General features: G+C 41.4%; 1 protein-coding gene across 3 annotated transcripts in view; it reads right to left on the bottom strand.

Annotated features, from left to right (window-relative positions):
- Positions 1-460: 460 nt before the first annotated feature.
- LOC102775806 (rho GTPase-activating protein 23-like) overlaps positions 461-15,755 on the bottom strand; it is a 75,636-nt gene continuing 60,341 nt past the window's right edge. For all 3 annotated transcript variants that reach the window (XM_087845215.1, XM_087845213.1, XM_087845216.1), the window contains exons 13-23: positions 12,022-12,149; positions 11,819-11,931; positions 9,696-9,848; positions 7,316-7,394; positions 7,035-7,108; positions 6,855-6,944; positions 6,649-6,774; positions 4,549-4,593; positions 4,286-4,379; positions 2,957-2,988; positions 461-2,871 (exon numbers count right to left, since the gene is read on the bottom strand). In XM_087845215.1, the coding sequence (XP_087701341.1) occupies positions 2,008-2,871; positions 2,957-2,988; positions 4,286-4,379; positions 4,549-4,593; positions 6,649-6,774; positions 6,855-6,944; positions 7,035-7,108; positions 7,316-7,394; positions 9,696-9,848; positions 11,819-11,931; positions 12,022-12,149 (1,798 nt within the window). In that variant the 3' untranslated portion in view covers positions 461-2,007. The remainder of the gene's footprint in view (positions 2,872-2,956; positions 2,989-4,285; positions 4,380-4,548; positions 4,594-6,648; positions 6,775-6,854; positions 6,945-7,034; positions 7,109-7,315; positions 7,395-9,695; positions 9,849-11,818; positions 11,932-12,021; positions 12,150-15,755) is intronic.

Below are 15,755 nucleotides of genomic sequence, written 5' to 3'. Positions count from 1 at the left end.
CAGTGCTTCTTAGTTCCCAGCATGATGAGAAAACTGTCCCGAATTATGAAATAAGTAGAGCTGCCCTTTTTATTAAAGGTCAATTATTTTTAGCACGGTGGTTAGCACTGTTGCTGCACAGCAAGAAGGTCCTGAGTTCAATTCCACCATCAGGTCTTTCTGTGTGGAGTTTGCATGTTCTCCCCGTGTTTGCGTGGGTTCCCTCCGGGTACTCCGGCTTCCTCCCACCGTCCAAAGACATGCAGCTTGTGGGGATAGGTTAATTGGATAATCCAAATTGCCACTAGGTGTGAATGTGCGAATGAATGTGAGTGTGAATGGTTGTCTGTCCCTGTGTGTTGGCCCTGCGACAGACTGGCGACCTGTCCAGGGTGTACCCCGCCTCTCGCCCTATGACAGCTGGGATAGGCTCCAGCACCCCCCACGACCCTGAAAGTATAAGCGGAAGTGAATGGATGGAAATTATTTTTAGTTATTGAAGCACAAATATTACTAATCCAGTTTCAATACAAATAATTTAATATGTATAATATTTATATACACAGGTTAACAAGACTTTGCGTGGACCAATTTTGCAACAGTTGTACAGAGTTACATGCACCAGGGCACGGACAGAGAAGACAGACGGAGTCTAGATATACAAACATGGAGTCTGGTTTGACCACAGCTAATGTCAGTTTAGGTCACACACGTTTTTTTAACCATTCCAATTTTTCATTCTTGAAACTTGTTTTTACAAAAATCAAGTTCTGGGAAGGAATCAAAAAAATACTGAAGCTGTGAAAAAGAACAAAAGGTAACATCACTCAGATGAGACTGTGGTTTTGGATTTAAGGACGTGGTTCGCTTGCTGCTTTTAGCTGCTTTTAGCTGCTTTCTTGTCTCTGTAACACTGACATTAAGTATGAGTTCACAATATGATAAACAACAAATATTTATCATGTTTGCACACTGCTGACACTGTATGATTACACAAACAGAGAAAAAACACAAAAAAATTGGCATGACTTCACATAGCTGCCCTGAAAACGTATGACGAAACAGGTTTTATTATAGCTCTGGCCCTCCTCATGCAACACACACACACACACACACACACTGGGAAACACAATAGTCTTACTGTACACTTAAGGTTTGCATATTTGTATTTGTTTTGACCATGCAAGTATTTTTTAGTCTAAAAAGTCCAATCATATAGCGAGAGACTGAGAGTGGTGATTAGTCAAAACCAGAAGGCAAAAGGAAAACCAGTTAAAGTATTTCAGAGTCTGCAGAGAAAACAAAGATGAATCCTTCACTGTGACTTGCTCTAACTAGAGCAGCAACAGCTCTTCAGCTAAATTTCAAATGTCTGCTGTGGTTTTCTCTCAAATGTATATGACCACATAGCACTTTTACGTTTATACTGTTGCAGGTTTTTATTCCAAAAGGTTACAGCCTCTTTATTTATTGCATGCAATAAATAATGAATCTCGAGTTCTGTAGTGTGCAAACCATTATCTCATTTCTTCATCTCATTTCTTCAGCTCTGCACCTGCTCCATTGACAGAGGAAGATGTGCGTGGACTTTTTTTGGTTCACAAGATTATGAATGCAGCTTTCTCACTAATGTAGCTAGCCTCCATCTTTTATATGGTATATATGAAGTGTCTATGACATCAGTTGTTGTCAGGAGTGCTATTTCTTTCCTCATTTTTGAAGAAGTGTATATTTGATTTTATTTTAAGTTGTTTTATTTCTGAACATGTTTGTAGGAGAGAAAAATCCGCAGCAGATGAGAGGAAGTGCAGTATGTGAAAATAAGATAAAGATCCTAGTACCGTGCATTATTTTTGTCACTTTGCAATGACATTGCAGTTGCACACAATGACATTTTTTCCAATGACACATTACATCTCCAATAGAATGTTCTGGAGACAGTTTTCCTGCTTGTGGACAACTGCGACACAGTGTTAGTGAGTAAAGGCCAAGTGCTTGGTATTCATTAGTGTGGATGAAACAGACTGGTTAAACTACCACTGTGTGGTGACGCCATGCTCTCGACTTGTCCTGCAGGTCTAGGCCTGATCTCCTTAGGATGACAGTGGGATGTCCTGAGGAACTCTGATCTATCCATCCTGATGAAGAGGAGATGAGAGAGGGAACCTTCTGTGCACAGTGAGGTAGCGACCTGGGACCTGGCTCTCCCTCAGTCATTCTGACTACCTTCACCCTATCATCTCTACATCCTCTTACACTATCCTCATTCCTGCCCAGCTCGAGGTCAAGATTCATGGACACAGCCCTTGTCCTCCCACCTCTAGTTTTCCGATAGCAGATTGGTGCTGACTGGTGCTGAGCAGTTCCACTCTGGCTGCTGATGTTGCGTGACCTGGTGGGTAATACCCAGAAAGGAATGGTCTGATATCTTCTGGCCAGACTGTGATTAAAATGGGAAGGAGGGTTCCTGAGAGGTGGTGATTTTGAGCATGCGGTGTGGATCTGACGGGTTGAGTCAGACCCTCTATTTGGATAAAGCTGTGATGGTGGTAAGTTGGTTCTTTGGCTGTTCCTCCTTTTTGACATCTTTGCATCACTGCCTGCTCCTTTTGCTTTAGCTTCTTCTCCTCCTACAAGTGAGATCTTTCCCTCTATCCTTTTTTCAGTTTTAAGGATGGTTTGTTCTCCCTCGACTTCATCTAGCTCTCCTCTTTCTTCTTTTTCCCCTACCCCTCCTTCTTCACCATATTTGCTGGCTTTGGCTGGTTCGTGCGCAGAAATCTCATCAGTGTTTCTGCTCACCGTGTGGATACTTGGACTTTTTTTATGTTTGTGGGAGACGGCAGCGATGATGGACTTGGTGTTCGGGTCTTTTTTGGATGCAGAGGGAAGCTGAAAGGTTACCACTTGTAAGTATTTGTAATTATGTTTTTTCTATTGCAAAATGTGATAGCCTATTCCAAGAATTAGCACCTACCTTTAACTTAACAGAATCGCTGGTGGTGGAACCTGATAGAAAGGAAAAAGTAAGTTAGTTAATGTCATCACTGGATGGTAGTAATGTTAGGATGGTCACAAAATATTAAAACATGTAAATAAAGAGAAATCACAGCACAAGCTGCATTCAAAAAGGCAAAGTGGAGATGTTGGAAAAAACAATAGTTGTGGAAAGAGCACAAATGGTTAAATGAATCCAAAGAAAGCAAACACACAGGAAGGAAGACCTGGTCCTACCGAAGAGGTTGATCCACTGTCTCAGCTAGAAAAAAGCACAGAAAGGCCCAGAAGAAGAGAACAGAGGAAAAAGCAGGAAACATTGTCAGTATCTACAAGCACAAACAGAACAGACGTCTGCTGAGAAAGAAAAATGCTGTCAATTGATGAGGCTACAGAATTATGAATGAGGGAAAGTTAAGACTTTCCGACTGAAGCAGTGAGGCTCTTTTCTTCAAGTTGTATGTAAGCAGAACTACTCAGTGATTTCTACTAAAGCCCGTCTAATGTTTCAACATTTCTGTGTTGCTAGTGTTGAATGCAGTGGCATTAGGTTGTCAGTGTCTGAACCCCTGCATACTCTTGCTGGGTATTTTTGTGCACCAGGAGAAACCAGGACCCATTGCACCAAAAAGGGTCTGACAGTAGGTTTAAGGAATTTATCCGAATACCTAATGGCAGTCAGGGTGCCTTTATCCAGTCTTTGCCTAGAGGTCTGTGCGTTCTTTCATGAATATGCCTCCCCTGACAGCATAACGTTGGCCACGTCGTCTCCAGGCTATTTTATGCCTGTCAATAGTGACCAGGTGAAGATGCTGCCCTCTGTGAAATGTACAGGTCGACCTATCAATTCTAGTATTCTATAGCAAATGCCAGTTGGGTCCCAGGCAGTGAGCAAAATGCTGAAGCATTAAGACTTTTTTCACTGGATCTAAGGGACCCGGCCCAACTGCTGAAAAACCACACACCATAATCCCTCCTCCACCAAACTTTACATTTGGCACAGTGCAGTCAGACAAGTACCATTCTCCTGGCAACCTCCAAACCCAGACTCTTCCAGTGGGCTGCCAGACATAGAAGCATGATTTTTTACTCCGTCTCTACTGCTCTAGAGTACATCCATTACTTTGCATTGTGCTCGGTCATGCAAGGTTTGGAAGCAGCTGCTAGGCCATGACAACACATCCCATCAAGCTCTCTACCCACTGTTCTTGAGCTACTCAAGAATCTAGCTGCTTCACAATGTGCGTACAATTGAATCTGTCTGTAGGTGAAGCATTAAAGGACTCTTGCAGCAGCCCCCACTCCTCACCTGATGCCTCTCTTGGCATGCCCGGCTTGCCAATGTTGGTCAGCAGATGGTCAATGTTGGGCAAAGGCTGCATGTCCCAATTATCATCTGGAGCCTACAGTCACACACACACACACACACACACACACACGCACACACACACACACACACACACGCACACGCACACACACACATATCCAGCAGACATAAAAGAAGTGACGACATCTGAATGCAAACAGTCATTCATGGTGTTTTCTGTTCATTTGGGTGATAAGAGCTCGTACCTTCTCTTCTTTATCGAGCTCTTCGTTACTGAAGAACCAGTCATACTGTTGGAGAAAGGAAACAGCTGGTATCAAGGAAATTCTGCTGCACTACTTTGAATCATATTTATCAAATAGATTCTAGTTGCTTATGTAAACAAGGAGTCCGTTATAGTCCTATATAGATTTTATAGTTGCATATTATTCTGGTAGAGCACTTTTCTCTCAGACGGCAGGCTTACTTGCGGTTCCTAGAATATTTAAAAGCAGAATAGGAGTCTCCCATCTCTCCTGTGGAACCTGTTCCCAGTTTGGATTCAGGAGACAGACACTTTCTGCTTTTAGGATTAAACTTAACATTTCCTTTCTTTGTTTCTTTCCTTTTTACCAAAAGCAGGTTAGGGCTGGATCGGTTTACCCTTAGTTATGCTGCTATACGCTCAGATTGCTGGATGTTTCCCATGATGCACTGAGATCTTCTGTGTTTGCTTATGTGCCACTATCAAACTATTTGTAACAAGTGTCACATGGCAGTTTGTTGCTCTCTGCCAGGTGATTGGCTGAAGAGCTCTGAAAAGGTAGTTGGTGTGTGGGGTGAGGTCAGCGCTCTTCTGTGGACAAAAACAGAGGCGATTAACTCACTCGGGTGCGAGTGGGTATATTGTCGATAAGAGACTTTTGCCATTTTGTTTTGATCATTTGTTATTGTGGGTGCCCATTTTTAATGTGTGCCGTTGGACATTTTTAGTGTGACCACGAGTTTTAATAGAAGAATTGATCAAGTCCTAGATCAACTGCGCACAGGGAAACTGATCAATAATGTTGGTATATTGAGTGTTTGTTTTAGTTTTGTGATTTTGAGTGGTTTTAGTCCGCCCAGCCGTGTTTATTTGTTTGTACCACTTCCCTTTATATCTCAGATTGCAGGTCATGCATAGCGCTGATTTCCAGCTGTGCTGAGACCTGAATTGTTTGCAGTGCATGCCACAGGTAATCGATTGCAGTGCCGCTAAACGGGGTGTGACGGTTTGCAGTGTTGTGTTATTTTTCGCACCGTTTGTGTGGTAAGTCTCATGTGCAGCTGGGATATCAGCAGGATGTTGTAAGTCCTGTCTGGAAATAACTGGGAAAATGTATGTTTAATTAATGTAATAAAGAAATTATCAATTTATTTCCTTGCCCCTTTTACTTGTACCTTTGTCCTCGGTTACATATTGTTAATAACTTTTGTCTTCTATTGTTGTAATTTGTGTTATGTCCTGTTTGCTTTTTGCAGTCTGCTTGTGTTCACCATCCATCCAGCTGCAGTAGATGGTTGCCCCTCCCTAAGCCTGGTTTTGATGGAGTTCTCTGTTAAAGGGAATTCTTCCTTTCCACAGTCTAGGGAGCTTGGAAAGAAAAGTGTCTGCACTTCTTTAAGTTGCTTGAACACATTTCACCTCTCAGTTTTAGGGTCAAATGGTGGAGAGTCCCAGATTTAAGCCTTGTGGGAGTGTCCTCCCCAAGAGGGACAATGGACCCCGTAATGATCCTCCAACTAATCACACGAGCCAAGGAGTGAAAACGGGTTCAGGTCAAAATCAGCCAAAGTTTCAGGTGAGCTCATTGTGAAACCTAGCCCGACCCTATCATGTGATAGACGCCTTAACGCCCACTCACATCCTGGGCCATTTGACCTCAGGAAATGAGGTAAGGAAAGTCCAGACGCTTTTCTTTCCAAGCTCCTTAGACTACGATGACCTGGATGACTGAGAACCTTCACAGACATATTCCTTTCCACAGTTCCCAAGCGTTTGCTTATTAAGGATTGCTTGATTATTTTTTCTCTAATATTGCAGGGTGTTTGTCTTACAATATAAAGCATCTTCAAACAGAACTTGCACTATATAAGTAGAACTGAACCACTAAAGCAACTTTCACAAACCTTTCTTGACAAAGAAAATTTGCATCTCTGGCTACAATTGAACCAACAACCTTTTACTTGCTAATTGAATGTACAGTGTTATCCACTACACCACTGGAGGCAGAACTGAATGCAGCACTACTGCATGGTGTTAATGCATAAAACACAACTGGTTATTCACAGAGGTGCAACTGGAGCAAGCAGCTGGTGGTTCTTACATGCAGGATAAGGGTCTCTACTATTTTGTAGCGATCAGGCATGTGGGTGACCATGTCTGTCATGTTGTCCTCTGATGTCCTCACCAGAGTGGGTCCAAACACCAGGGCTAGATTTCTTGGCTCCATCTGGAAATAATATTAAAACTTCATTTTAGCCCACAAAAAAAAAACACGATTCAGTTGATGGGACTGAAGGTAAAGGTTACCTTATTCTTTTCAGAGTGATCTGCTACCTTCTTAAGGTGACCCAACAGAAACTTAAGGGTGTGATAATAATGATCTGGCAGGTCATGGATCTAGAAAGAAGCGATGGGTACATATAGAGAGAGTTTTACTATGAAGAAGACAGAAGCATGTTCACTTCTCTGTTGTCTGCCCTCTTTTACCAGTTTGTTCATTGTCTTTAATCTCTCTTCTCCATCTTCAATCCGGTTGGCATCAATGAAGTGATTGTATTTATCTGTAGGCAGAGATAATGGATGACTAACTAACTACAAGTGATATTTTAAAATTCTGAAAATCATGTGCCAACAAATTCAGTGGCTTTGTAGCCACTGAAGAAAAAATGCAATCTTTTTTATTTTTTATCCAAGCAACAGAACATTATACAATACACACTCATTAAAGATTCTTTGACATTTCACTGTAAACAAATGTCTGGACTCACCATCAGTAAACAGAGGCTCAGGCAGTTTTCGGAAGAATGTTTTAAGTAGGCTGCTGATAACATTCAGGTCCTGCCATCTCTGTGAGGACATGAAGAGGAGGCTTTAGGATTATAGTAGCCCACATAGCAGACAGGTCTGGCCCGGATCTGGTATCAAGCCGGCACTGCTGGCTGACTTCTGGCATGATATGGAGGCATGATAAGACATATCTCATCCAGATATGGGCCAGGCCTGGCATAGATGGCACTGTTTATGTGATGGCATGCCATATCTGGCTCGATTGTGGTTTGGTGTATGTGGCCCAGGCTTATAGAAAACAGGTCTGGCCCGGATCCAGCATCAAGCTGGTACTTCTGACTGACTGGTGTCATGACAGAGTGTATGTCAACCAGATGTGGGCCAGGTCTGGCAATCATGGCACTATTTATGTTCCTATTTTCCCATTTTAGTTAGAAGACCCAAATGCCATGTTGCAATACTATACTGCTATGGTAGCCAACGTTTCAAATGCACGTTTGACAGGTTTGTGAGTGTACACTTTATCCAAAACCTAGTGAGGGTTTACTCATGTTTACCACCGGCCGGCTGTAGCTCAGGAGGTAGAGCAGGTCACCTGCTGATTGGAAGGTTAGTGGTTCAATCCCTGGTTCCTCCAGTCTGCATGCTGAGTGTGAATATGTATGAATGTAGTTAGGAGAAAATGTGTTAATGTGGCATGTTGTATAGAGACTAGAGAAGCACTATTTAAGAATTCACTGCCTGAACAGAGTTTCGTCATGTTGCTTTTGCACTATTATGTTCCAGCACATGTTGTTATTACATGGCTTGATTAAGGTACACATTAGGCTGACATCTGGGGTCAGAGCTGAAACTGTTCTGGACGAGTGTGTCTGCAACTGGCCTTGTGCTGGCCCATGTGTGGGCCACCTCTGGCAAAACAGATCTGGGCCAGCAAAGCGCCGCCATTCTTTGCGGTATGTGGGCCATGTGTAAGCACACTGTGTGGGCCAGATCTGGGCCATACCAATTTCGCTATGTGGGAATTACCTAATCTATCAAAATTACACATGGGTTTACCGTAATAAAAATCTGTTTCAAATATGGCATAGAAAAACTTCTATTCTATTCTATTGGCGGCAATCTGTTCTTTAGGTCATCCCAAAAAGGTATTCGTTTCATCGGGACGTAGCGTTTTCAGGGGACGAAATGTTTGGTCACTCATCCAGCTGACTTCTTCAGTCTCAGCTGACCACAGCTTTCCCTAACCTTTAAGCAGTACATTTGCACAGTGACTGAAACTAGCACCACTGGCGAACAATGGGCTGTGAGGCCAGTTCCTTGATCATTAATATGGGGCGATCGTGGCTCAAGAGTTGGGAGTTTGTCTTGTAATCGGAAGGTTGCCAGTTCGAGCTCCGGCTTCGACAGGCTCGGTCGCTGTGTCCTTGGGCAAGACACTTCACCCATTGCCTACTGGTGGTGGTCAGAGGGCCCGGTGGCGCCAGTGTTCGGCAGCCTCGCCTTTGTCAGTGTGCCAGGGTGGCTGTGGCTACAATGTAGCTGCCATCACCAGTGTGTGATTGTGTGTGTGAATGGGTGGATGACTGAATGTGTAAAGCGCTTTAGGGTCCTTAGGGACTAGAAAAGCGCTATACAAATACAGGCCATTTTACCATTTAATATGCAAATTGTCATGGTCATTGATGAACAACCACTGATCAAAGACCATTGATCAATGGTTATTGATCAGTGGCCATGAGTACAATTCACAAAAAGTTGGGGAATGGCTGCAATCACAGCATTGTAAGAAGGCAAAGGTTTACCCTTTAGATCACCTCCTCAATTCAGAGATGGTCTTTCCTCCCTGGTGAACTTGATGTGTTGGTCCACAGAGTTTGTTCACGGTGCTGATCACATTAACTCAGTGGACCAACACATCAAATTCACCAGGGAGGATATGAAAAATGACAGGTAGCATGATCATTGATCAGAATTTAACAATTTTTCATTTAGGACTTGATAGGTTTGGATAACTTTTCCCCTAATAAATTAAAATAAATGTCCTTGGGTTATCTTTGTCTAATATTAAAATTAATTTGATGATTTGAAATAATTAAGAGTAAGAAATAAAGGTGCTGAAGTTACTCTAAGGGAAGACAAAAGAAATAACTTCAGCTCCTTAGATTATAGTCTTTACTGGTATGCACTTTCAGTCTGACCTGCCACAGTCAGACTTTATCTTTATTGTGTTAAAAATTTCCTCTATAGTTTTCTAATAATTTAATCTGTTTCAGATGTAAAATTTTGAACATTTAAAAAACTCATCATGATGTAACATTAGTTTCTGTAGTCTAAGCAAAGCAGGGCTCGTTTCCATACCTCTTCAGCAGTGTTCAAGTCCATGCCCTTGTTGAGATGCTCCTGCAAGTTAGACACCATGGCGTTGTTGCCCGGTACACGGTATATACCAGTGTACTCCAGACCAGTTGCCTCTACAACACCACAACACATCTCCACTATTAGAGGAACAAACTGATAAGAGAAAGCAAGGGAGACAAAAGAGGGAAAAATAGACAATAAAAAAACGATTTCAACAAACAGATTTTCACCTACAACCTCAGAATCACGTGACAATCACACTCCGTCTGAACATATACTTTATTTGAAATAAGTTATTTCTGGAACAGTTGCTTTAGTGGCTTGTCTCGGTCTGTTCCATTGATCTTTTTGGGAAAAGTGGGGACCTTGGACAATAAGATGGACAAGATTAGTGATCAAATTAAGAGAATGACAAAATAATGTTCTCTGCTCTAACAGTGCCTTCACAGGGTCCAGTTTCAGCTCAACAACCGAGCTGCCCTTTTGATTATTTTATTTAACTGGAATTATTAAACAAAAGGCAAACGTTTTCAAGCATAGCAGAAATCCAAAAAATGGAGCAGAAAATAAAGCCAATAAATCTAAATAGAAGACACACCAAAAAGGTGAAAATCTAAACCAGAAGTAAACTAAGAAACAAACTGAAAATGAATAAAGAGAACTTAAATGACCAAAAAAACATACGTACTTGGTAAAAGCACCTGACACTATTACTCACAGACACCTCATCAGAAATACTCTCAGTAGAAGACAATACAATAACACATGGGTCATCACATGGTAATGTCTCTTGTTTGCTTCTCTATGTGAAGGCTGTCTCTGGAAAGGACCCCTTCAAAGTCAGTGTGGATTTAATATGTGCTTATATACCAGTAGACTTACCTTTGTCCCAGCTTTCACCCTGCTCTGCGGCCCTTCGGTCAGTTCACTCTAACTTAGATTTCTACTTGTTAACAAACTCTGCTAACTTTGATTCCTTGTGTCATCTTTAGAAGGCTTTTTCCCCTCAGAGAGCCCAGGTGGTGGAGCACAGATAGATCCTCCACCATCTTGCTACCAAATAAGAATGAGTGCTTTAACAAGTAACAGTATGGCGCAGATTATTTGCTCTCAAAATTAATTGCCTTTCACAGTTTACATCTCTCAGAAGCATCAGAGAGTCACTATCACACCGCCATCTTAGTCCGTTCCTCTCAGTCCACAGAGAGAGCCTCGTCTCCGCTGGAATCCTTCTCCAGTCGACTGGAAAAAGGCTGAGATTTTTTACTAACACGATGATCTCTAGAAGTCAAACTGCTGAGCTGAAAACATTACTTCAACAGCACAGCAGCACTTGAAAGCAGGGCATTTTTAAGGAGTGTTCTTTCTCCTTATACAGTCTTTTGATTTCTGCTAAGCTCCTCGATGATGACTCTTTTGAAGTGTTAACAGACTCACGGGCTGAGTAGGGTTTTTACCTCTACTCAGCCCGTGAGTAAGAATGAAGTGTCTACAAAGGCACTTCATAGCCAAACAACTAAATACTCCATTGGCACCTCTGTCCGGTCACCATCTTGCCTGCACCACCATTGCTCTGGACGCTAGAAATCTTAGAGTACATCCAAGTCTACATCTCTGATGCACCTAACACACTGCTGGTATTTGGACCCTCTTGGCTTTTTTCAGAAAACTTGACCTCTGACCTCCAGTCCCATGTCACTGAGATTAAAACTTGTCTGAGATTTTTAGTAGATATACCTGTGGTATCAGTTTGAAATCCTAGGTGAATGCTTTCTCGAGTTATCGCATTCGTAAGAGTTTCAGAAAACGTGAATACATCAGTTTCAGTAAAACACCTATCATCCTTCCCAATGAGCTACACGTCTTTGTTTTACTTAAAATCTCATTTACAAACTATTTTATTGTACATTATTTTAAAACAAACTTTTTTTTCCTGCTAACTTGTTTTAACCACTTACAGAAACAATAAAGTTCACCAATGAAAAAACTGATTTACAATAGACCCGAGGCAAAAAAATACATTTATAGGTCTGCTCCACTTTAACTTGACAGTTTGATTTTGGGATTATTTAATGATTCTGCTGGTAGCCAAGCAGTTTTTTTTACTACAAATCTTGACTTACCTTATGGTTGACAGCAGGCTGACAGTCCTCGAGACGTACACCAAAAGCCTTTGGAGCACCTGTCTTCTTGGCCTTCTTCATGATGTTGATGCTCCACAGTGCCTTGTTATCATCTGAGTCACACAGATGCGGATAAATGGATACATAATTAAGTTAAGCATTTTTGCTGCTTTGATTTGTCATATATGCTGAAGAACACAAACCAGAGTCATGTTTAGACCCTCCAGATCTGGAAGCTCTGTTCACTGAAGTGTTGTCAGTTTTTGCCAGAAAGAAGGGCGGCATCATACGGTGGGCTCTGGGAGAGGAGTCCAGCTTACTACCTGTCAGACTACACAAAAGACAAAGTTAGGCAATTTTTAACCTCATCGAGTTGGTTTAGGTGTGGATGTTAGTTTAAGTGGATGTAACAAGGTTAACAGAAGTTGTTAGTTTTGATATTAATAAATAAAAAGGTGCAGTGGGTTTGATACACTATATTGCCAAAAGTATATATCCATATTTACAAGTATATGCACTTGAATGACATTGATTGCCAGGATAGCTGTAGCTCGGGCAGTAGAGCAGGCCATCTACTAACTGGAAGGTTGGTGGTTTGATCCCTGGCTGCCCCTAGTCTGCATGTTTCTATTATGTCAGCCCTCTTTGCAGCTATAACAGCTTCACCTCTTCTCAGAACGTTTTCCACAAAGTTTAGGAGTGTGATTTATTAGAGATATTTGTGACCCTTCTTGCAGAAGCGGATTTGTAAGGTCATACACTGATAACGGACACGGAGACTTGGCTTCTCTTTCTAATTCCTCCCAAAGGTGTTCTGTCAAGGTCAGTACTCTGTGCAGGCCAGTCAACGTCTTCCACATCCAAGGGCGTAGATTTGGTTTTGGCATTGGACGGATGATTCAACCACTGAACCCTGCCCTGTTTCTTTTTTTTTTTTTCCTTTTTGTCTTTGCTTCTTGATAAAAAAAAGGAGAAATATACTTGCCTACACATGCTATTCTACCTGCTTTTAAACCATTTAAAATTACAATTCATAGTTTTACATGTGAAATATATAATGTTAAATTACTATTAAACAAATGACTGACTAAGTATTTTAGACTTTAGTTTACTTCAGCCATATTCCTTATAAATCAGGTATCATACAAAAAAAAAAAATAGCTTCAAGTACAGTCATGACAATAAAAGAATATGACTTTAACGACTTAACAACATTACTTCAGTTACAGTACACCAACATCTCTGACACATCAGCACTAAGGGAACACTGAATGACCTGGTGGGTTTTGTCCATAAAACTACTCATCTAAGATTACCACAAAGTAAAAGACCTCTCGGCAAAATTATGCAACATTTCAGGCACACTATACAAACATTACTGATGAGTCACTCAGTAATGTTTGCAGGGTGAGTGTATTTAAAAAAAAAAAGTGCAAACTGCACTACAAGGTGGAATATTTGCAAAATCCTGACTACCTCACGATATATTGTCTCAGAAATTAACCCTATGAATATGTCAGTGCCATTAGGATGAAATGATTGTGTCACCAACATTTTAACATTAGACATATAATTCTAACAGCCTCTGTAAACTAATATCCTGGCTGCTCGAGGCTGCCGTTTTCTCTGACAGTTTCATTCAAAATTAGAAATGCTGCTCTGAGACTGAGAGAACTAATAGTGCTGCTGTTGTGCAGTTAGTTTCCAAAACACGTTATTCATGGTTACAGTTTTAGACTGATGTGGGCCAAAGCCTAGCATAGCCTGTAACGTTATTGTGACACATTTTATGAGTGAACTTGACTTTAAGTGACTTACAGGTTTCTTTGAAACACTTTCTTATATCCAGGTTCTTCCTTTTTGCTGCTTCCTCTCCTCCTCGCAGCAGGTTTGCCGCTGCTAAAACTAAACAGAGCTCCCTGAAAGGCACAGCCAATCACATTGGCCATATTTGTCACATGACGTAGGACTCCAGTAGAGAACGTAGTTTAACTCCTTCTGCACCGCTGGGTAAATGAGACGTTGACAGATCGTTTTTCTTTTCCTTCTATCAGTTTTGTTTTTCTTTACTCGAAGAGATCAAATTATTGGCGGTGACAATTCAATAATCGCTGGATATTGGTGGGGACACGTCCCTTCCGTCCATGCCAAATCTACGCCCTTGTCCACATCCCACTTGCTCATTTATGTCTTTATGAACCTTGCTTTTTGGACTGGTCCAGTTCCCACAAAATTGGGATTGTCATGACCTGGACACTCCAGTGACACTTAAAGTAATAGGAAACAACTTTATTAAGTGACCAACGCATTTTGGCTTGTGGCCTTCATCATAAAAATTTTTTTTATCATTAGAGAAAAAATTACAAATAATCATCCCACAGATGTAATATTATCAACAGCTACTCTTAGTTCCATTGATGTTAAGTTAGACTCTTTTTCTCCAATCGATCTTTCTGAGTTAACTTCAATAATTACTTCCTCCAAACCATCAACGTGTCTTTTAGACCCCATTCCTACAAAACTGCTCAAAGAAGTCCTGCCATTGATTAATTCTTCGATCTTATATATGATCAACCTATCTCTAATAATCGGCTATGTACCACAGGCCTTCAAGGTGGCTGCAGTTAAACCTTTACTCAAAAAGCCATCTCTAGACCCAGCAGTCTTAGCTAATTATAGGCCAATCTCCAACCTTCCTTTCACATCAAAAATCCTTGAGAGAGTAGTTGTCAAACAGCTAACAGATCATCTGCAGAGGAATGGTTTATTTGAAGAGTTTCAGTCAGGTTTCAGAGTTCATCACAGCACAGAAACAGCTTTAGTGAAGGTTACAAATGATCTTCTTATGGCCTCTGACAGTGGACTCATCTCTGTGCTTGTCCTTCTTGACCTTAGTGCAGCATTCGATACTGTTGACCATAATATCCTATTAGAGCGATTAGAACATGCTGTAGGTATTACAGGTACTGCACTGCAGTGGTTTGTATCATATCTATCTAATAGACTCCAGTTTGTGCATGTAAATGGAGAGTCCTCTTCACACACTGAGGTTAATTATGGAGTTCCACAGGGTTCAGTGCTAGGACCAATTCTGTTTACATTATACATGCTTCCCCTAGGCAGCATCATTAGAAGACATAGCATACATTTTCACTGCTATGCAGATGACACCCAGCTCTATCTGTCCATGAAGCCAGATAACACACACCAATTAGTTAAACTGCAGGAATGTCTTAAAGACATAAAGACTTGGATGGCCGCTAACTTTCTGCTTCTTAATTCAGATAAAACTGAGGTCATTGTACTCGGCGCTGAAAAGCTTAGAAATATGGTATCTAACCAGATTCTTACTCTGGATGGCATTACCTTGGCCTCCAGTAACACTGTGAGGAACCTTGGAGTCATTTTTGACCAGGATATGTCCTTCAACGCACATATTAAACAAATATGTAAGACTGCGTTCTTCCATTTGCGCAACATCTCTAAAATTAGAAATATCCTGTCTCAGAGTGACGCTGAAAAACTAGTTCATGCATTTATTACTTCCAGGCTGGACTACTGCAATTCATTATTATCAGGATGTCCAAAAAACTCACTGAAAAGCCTTCAGCTAATCCAAAATGCTGCAGCAAGAGTACTGACAGGGACTAGAAAGAGAGAGCATATTTCTCCTGTTTTGGCTTCCCTTCATTGGCTTCCTGTTAAATCCAGAATTGAATTCAAAATCCTGCTCCTCACATACAAGGTCTTAAATAATCAGGCCCCATCTTATCTTAATGACCTTGTAGTACCATATCACCCTATTAGAGCACTTCGCTCCCACTCTGCAGGCCTACTTGTTGTTCCTAGAGTATTTAAAAGTAGAATGGGAGGGAGAGCCTTCAGTTTTCAGGCCCCTCTTCTGTGGAACCAGCTTCCAGTTTGGATTCGGGAGACA

The sequence above is a fragment of the Neolamprologus brichardi genome, chromosome 8 (genome assembly GCF_056152115.1).
Source record: "Neolamprologus brichardi isolate AB-2024 chromosome 8, ASM5615211v1, whole genome shotgun sequence".
In the NCBI taxonomy this organism is placed as follows: domain Eukaryota; kingdom Metazoa; phylum Chordata; class Actinopteri; order Cichliformes; family Cichlidae; genus Neolamprologus; species Neolamprologus brichardi.
This window is presented reverse-complemented; position numbering and strand designations above follow the sequence as displayed.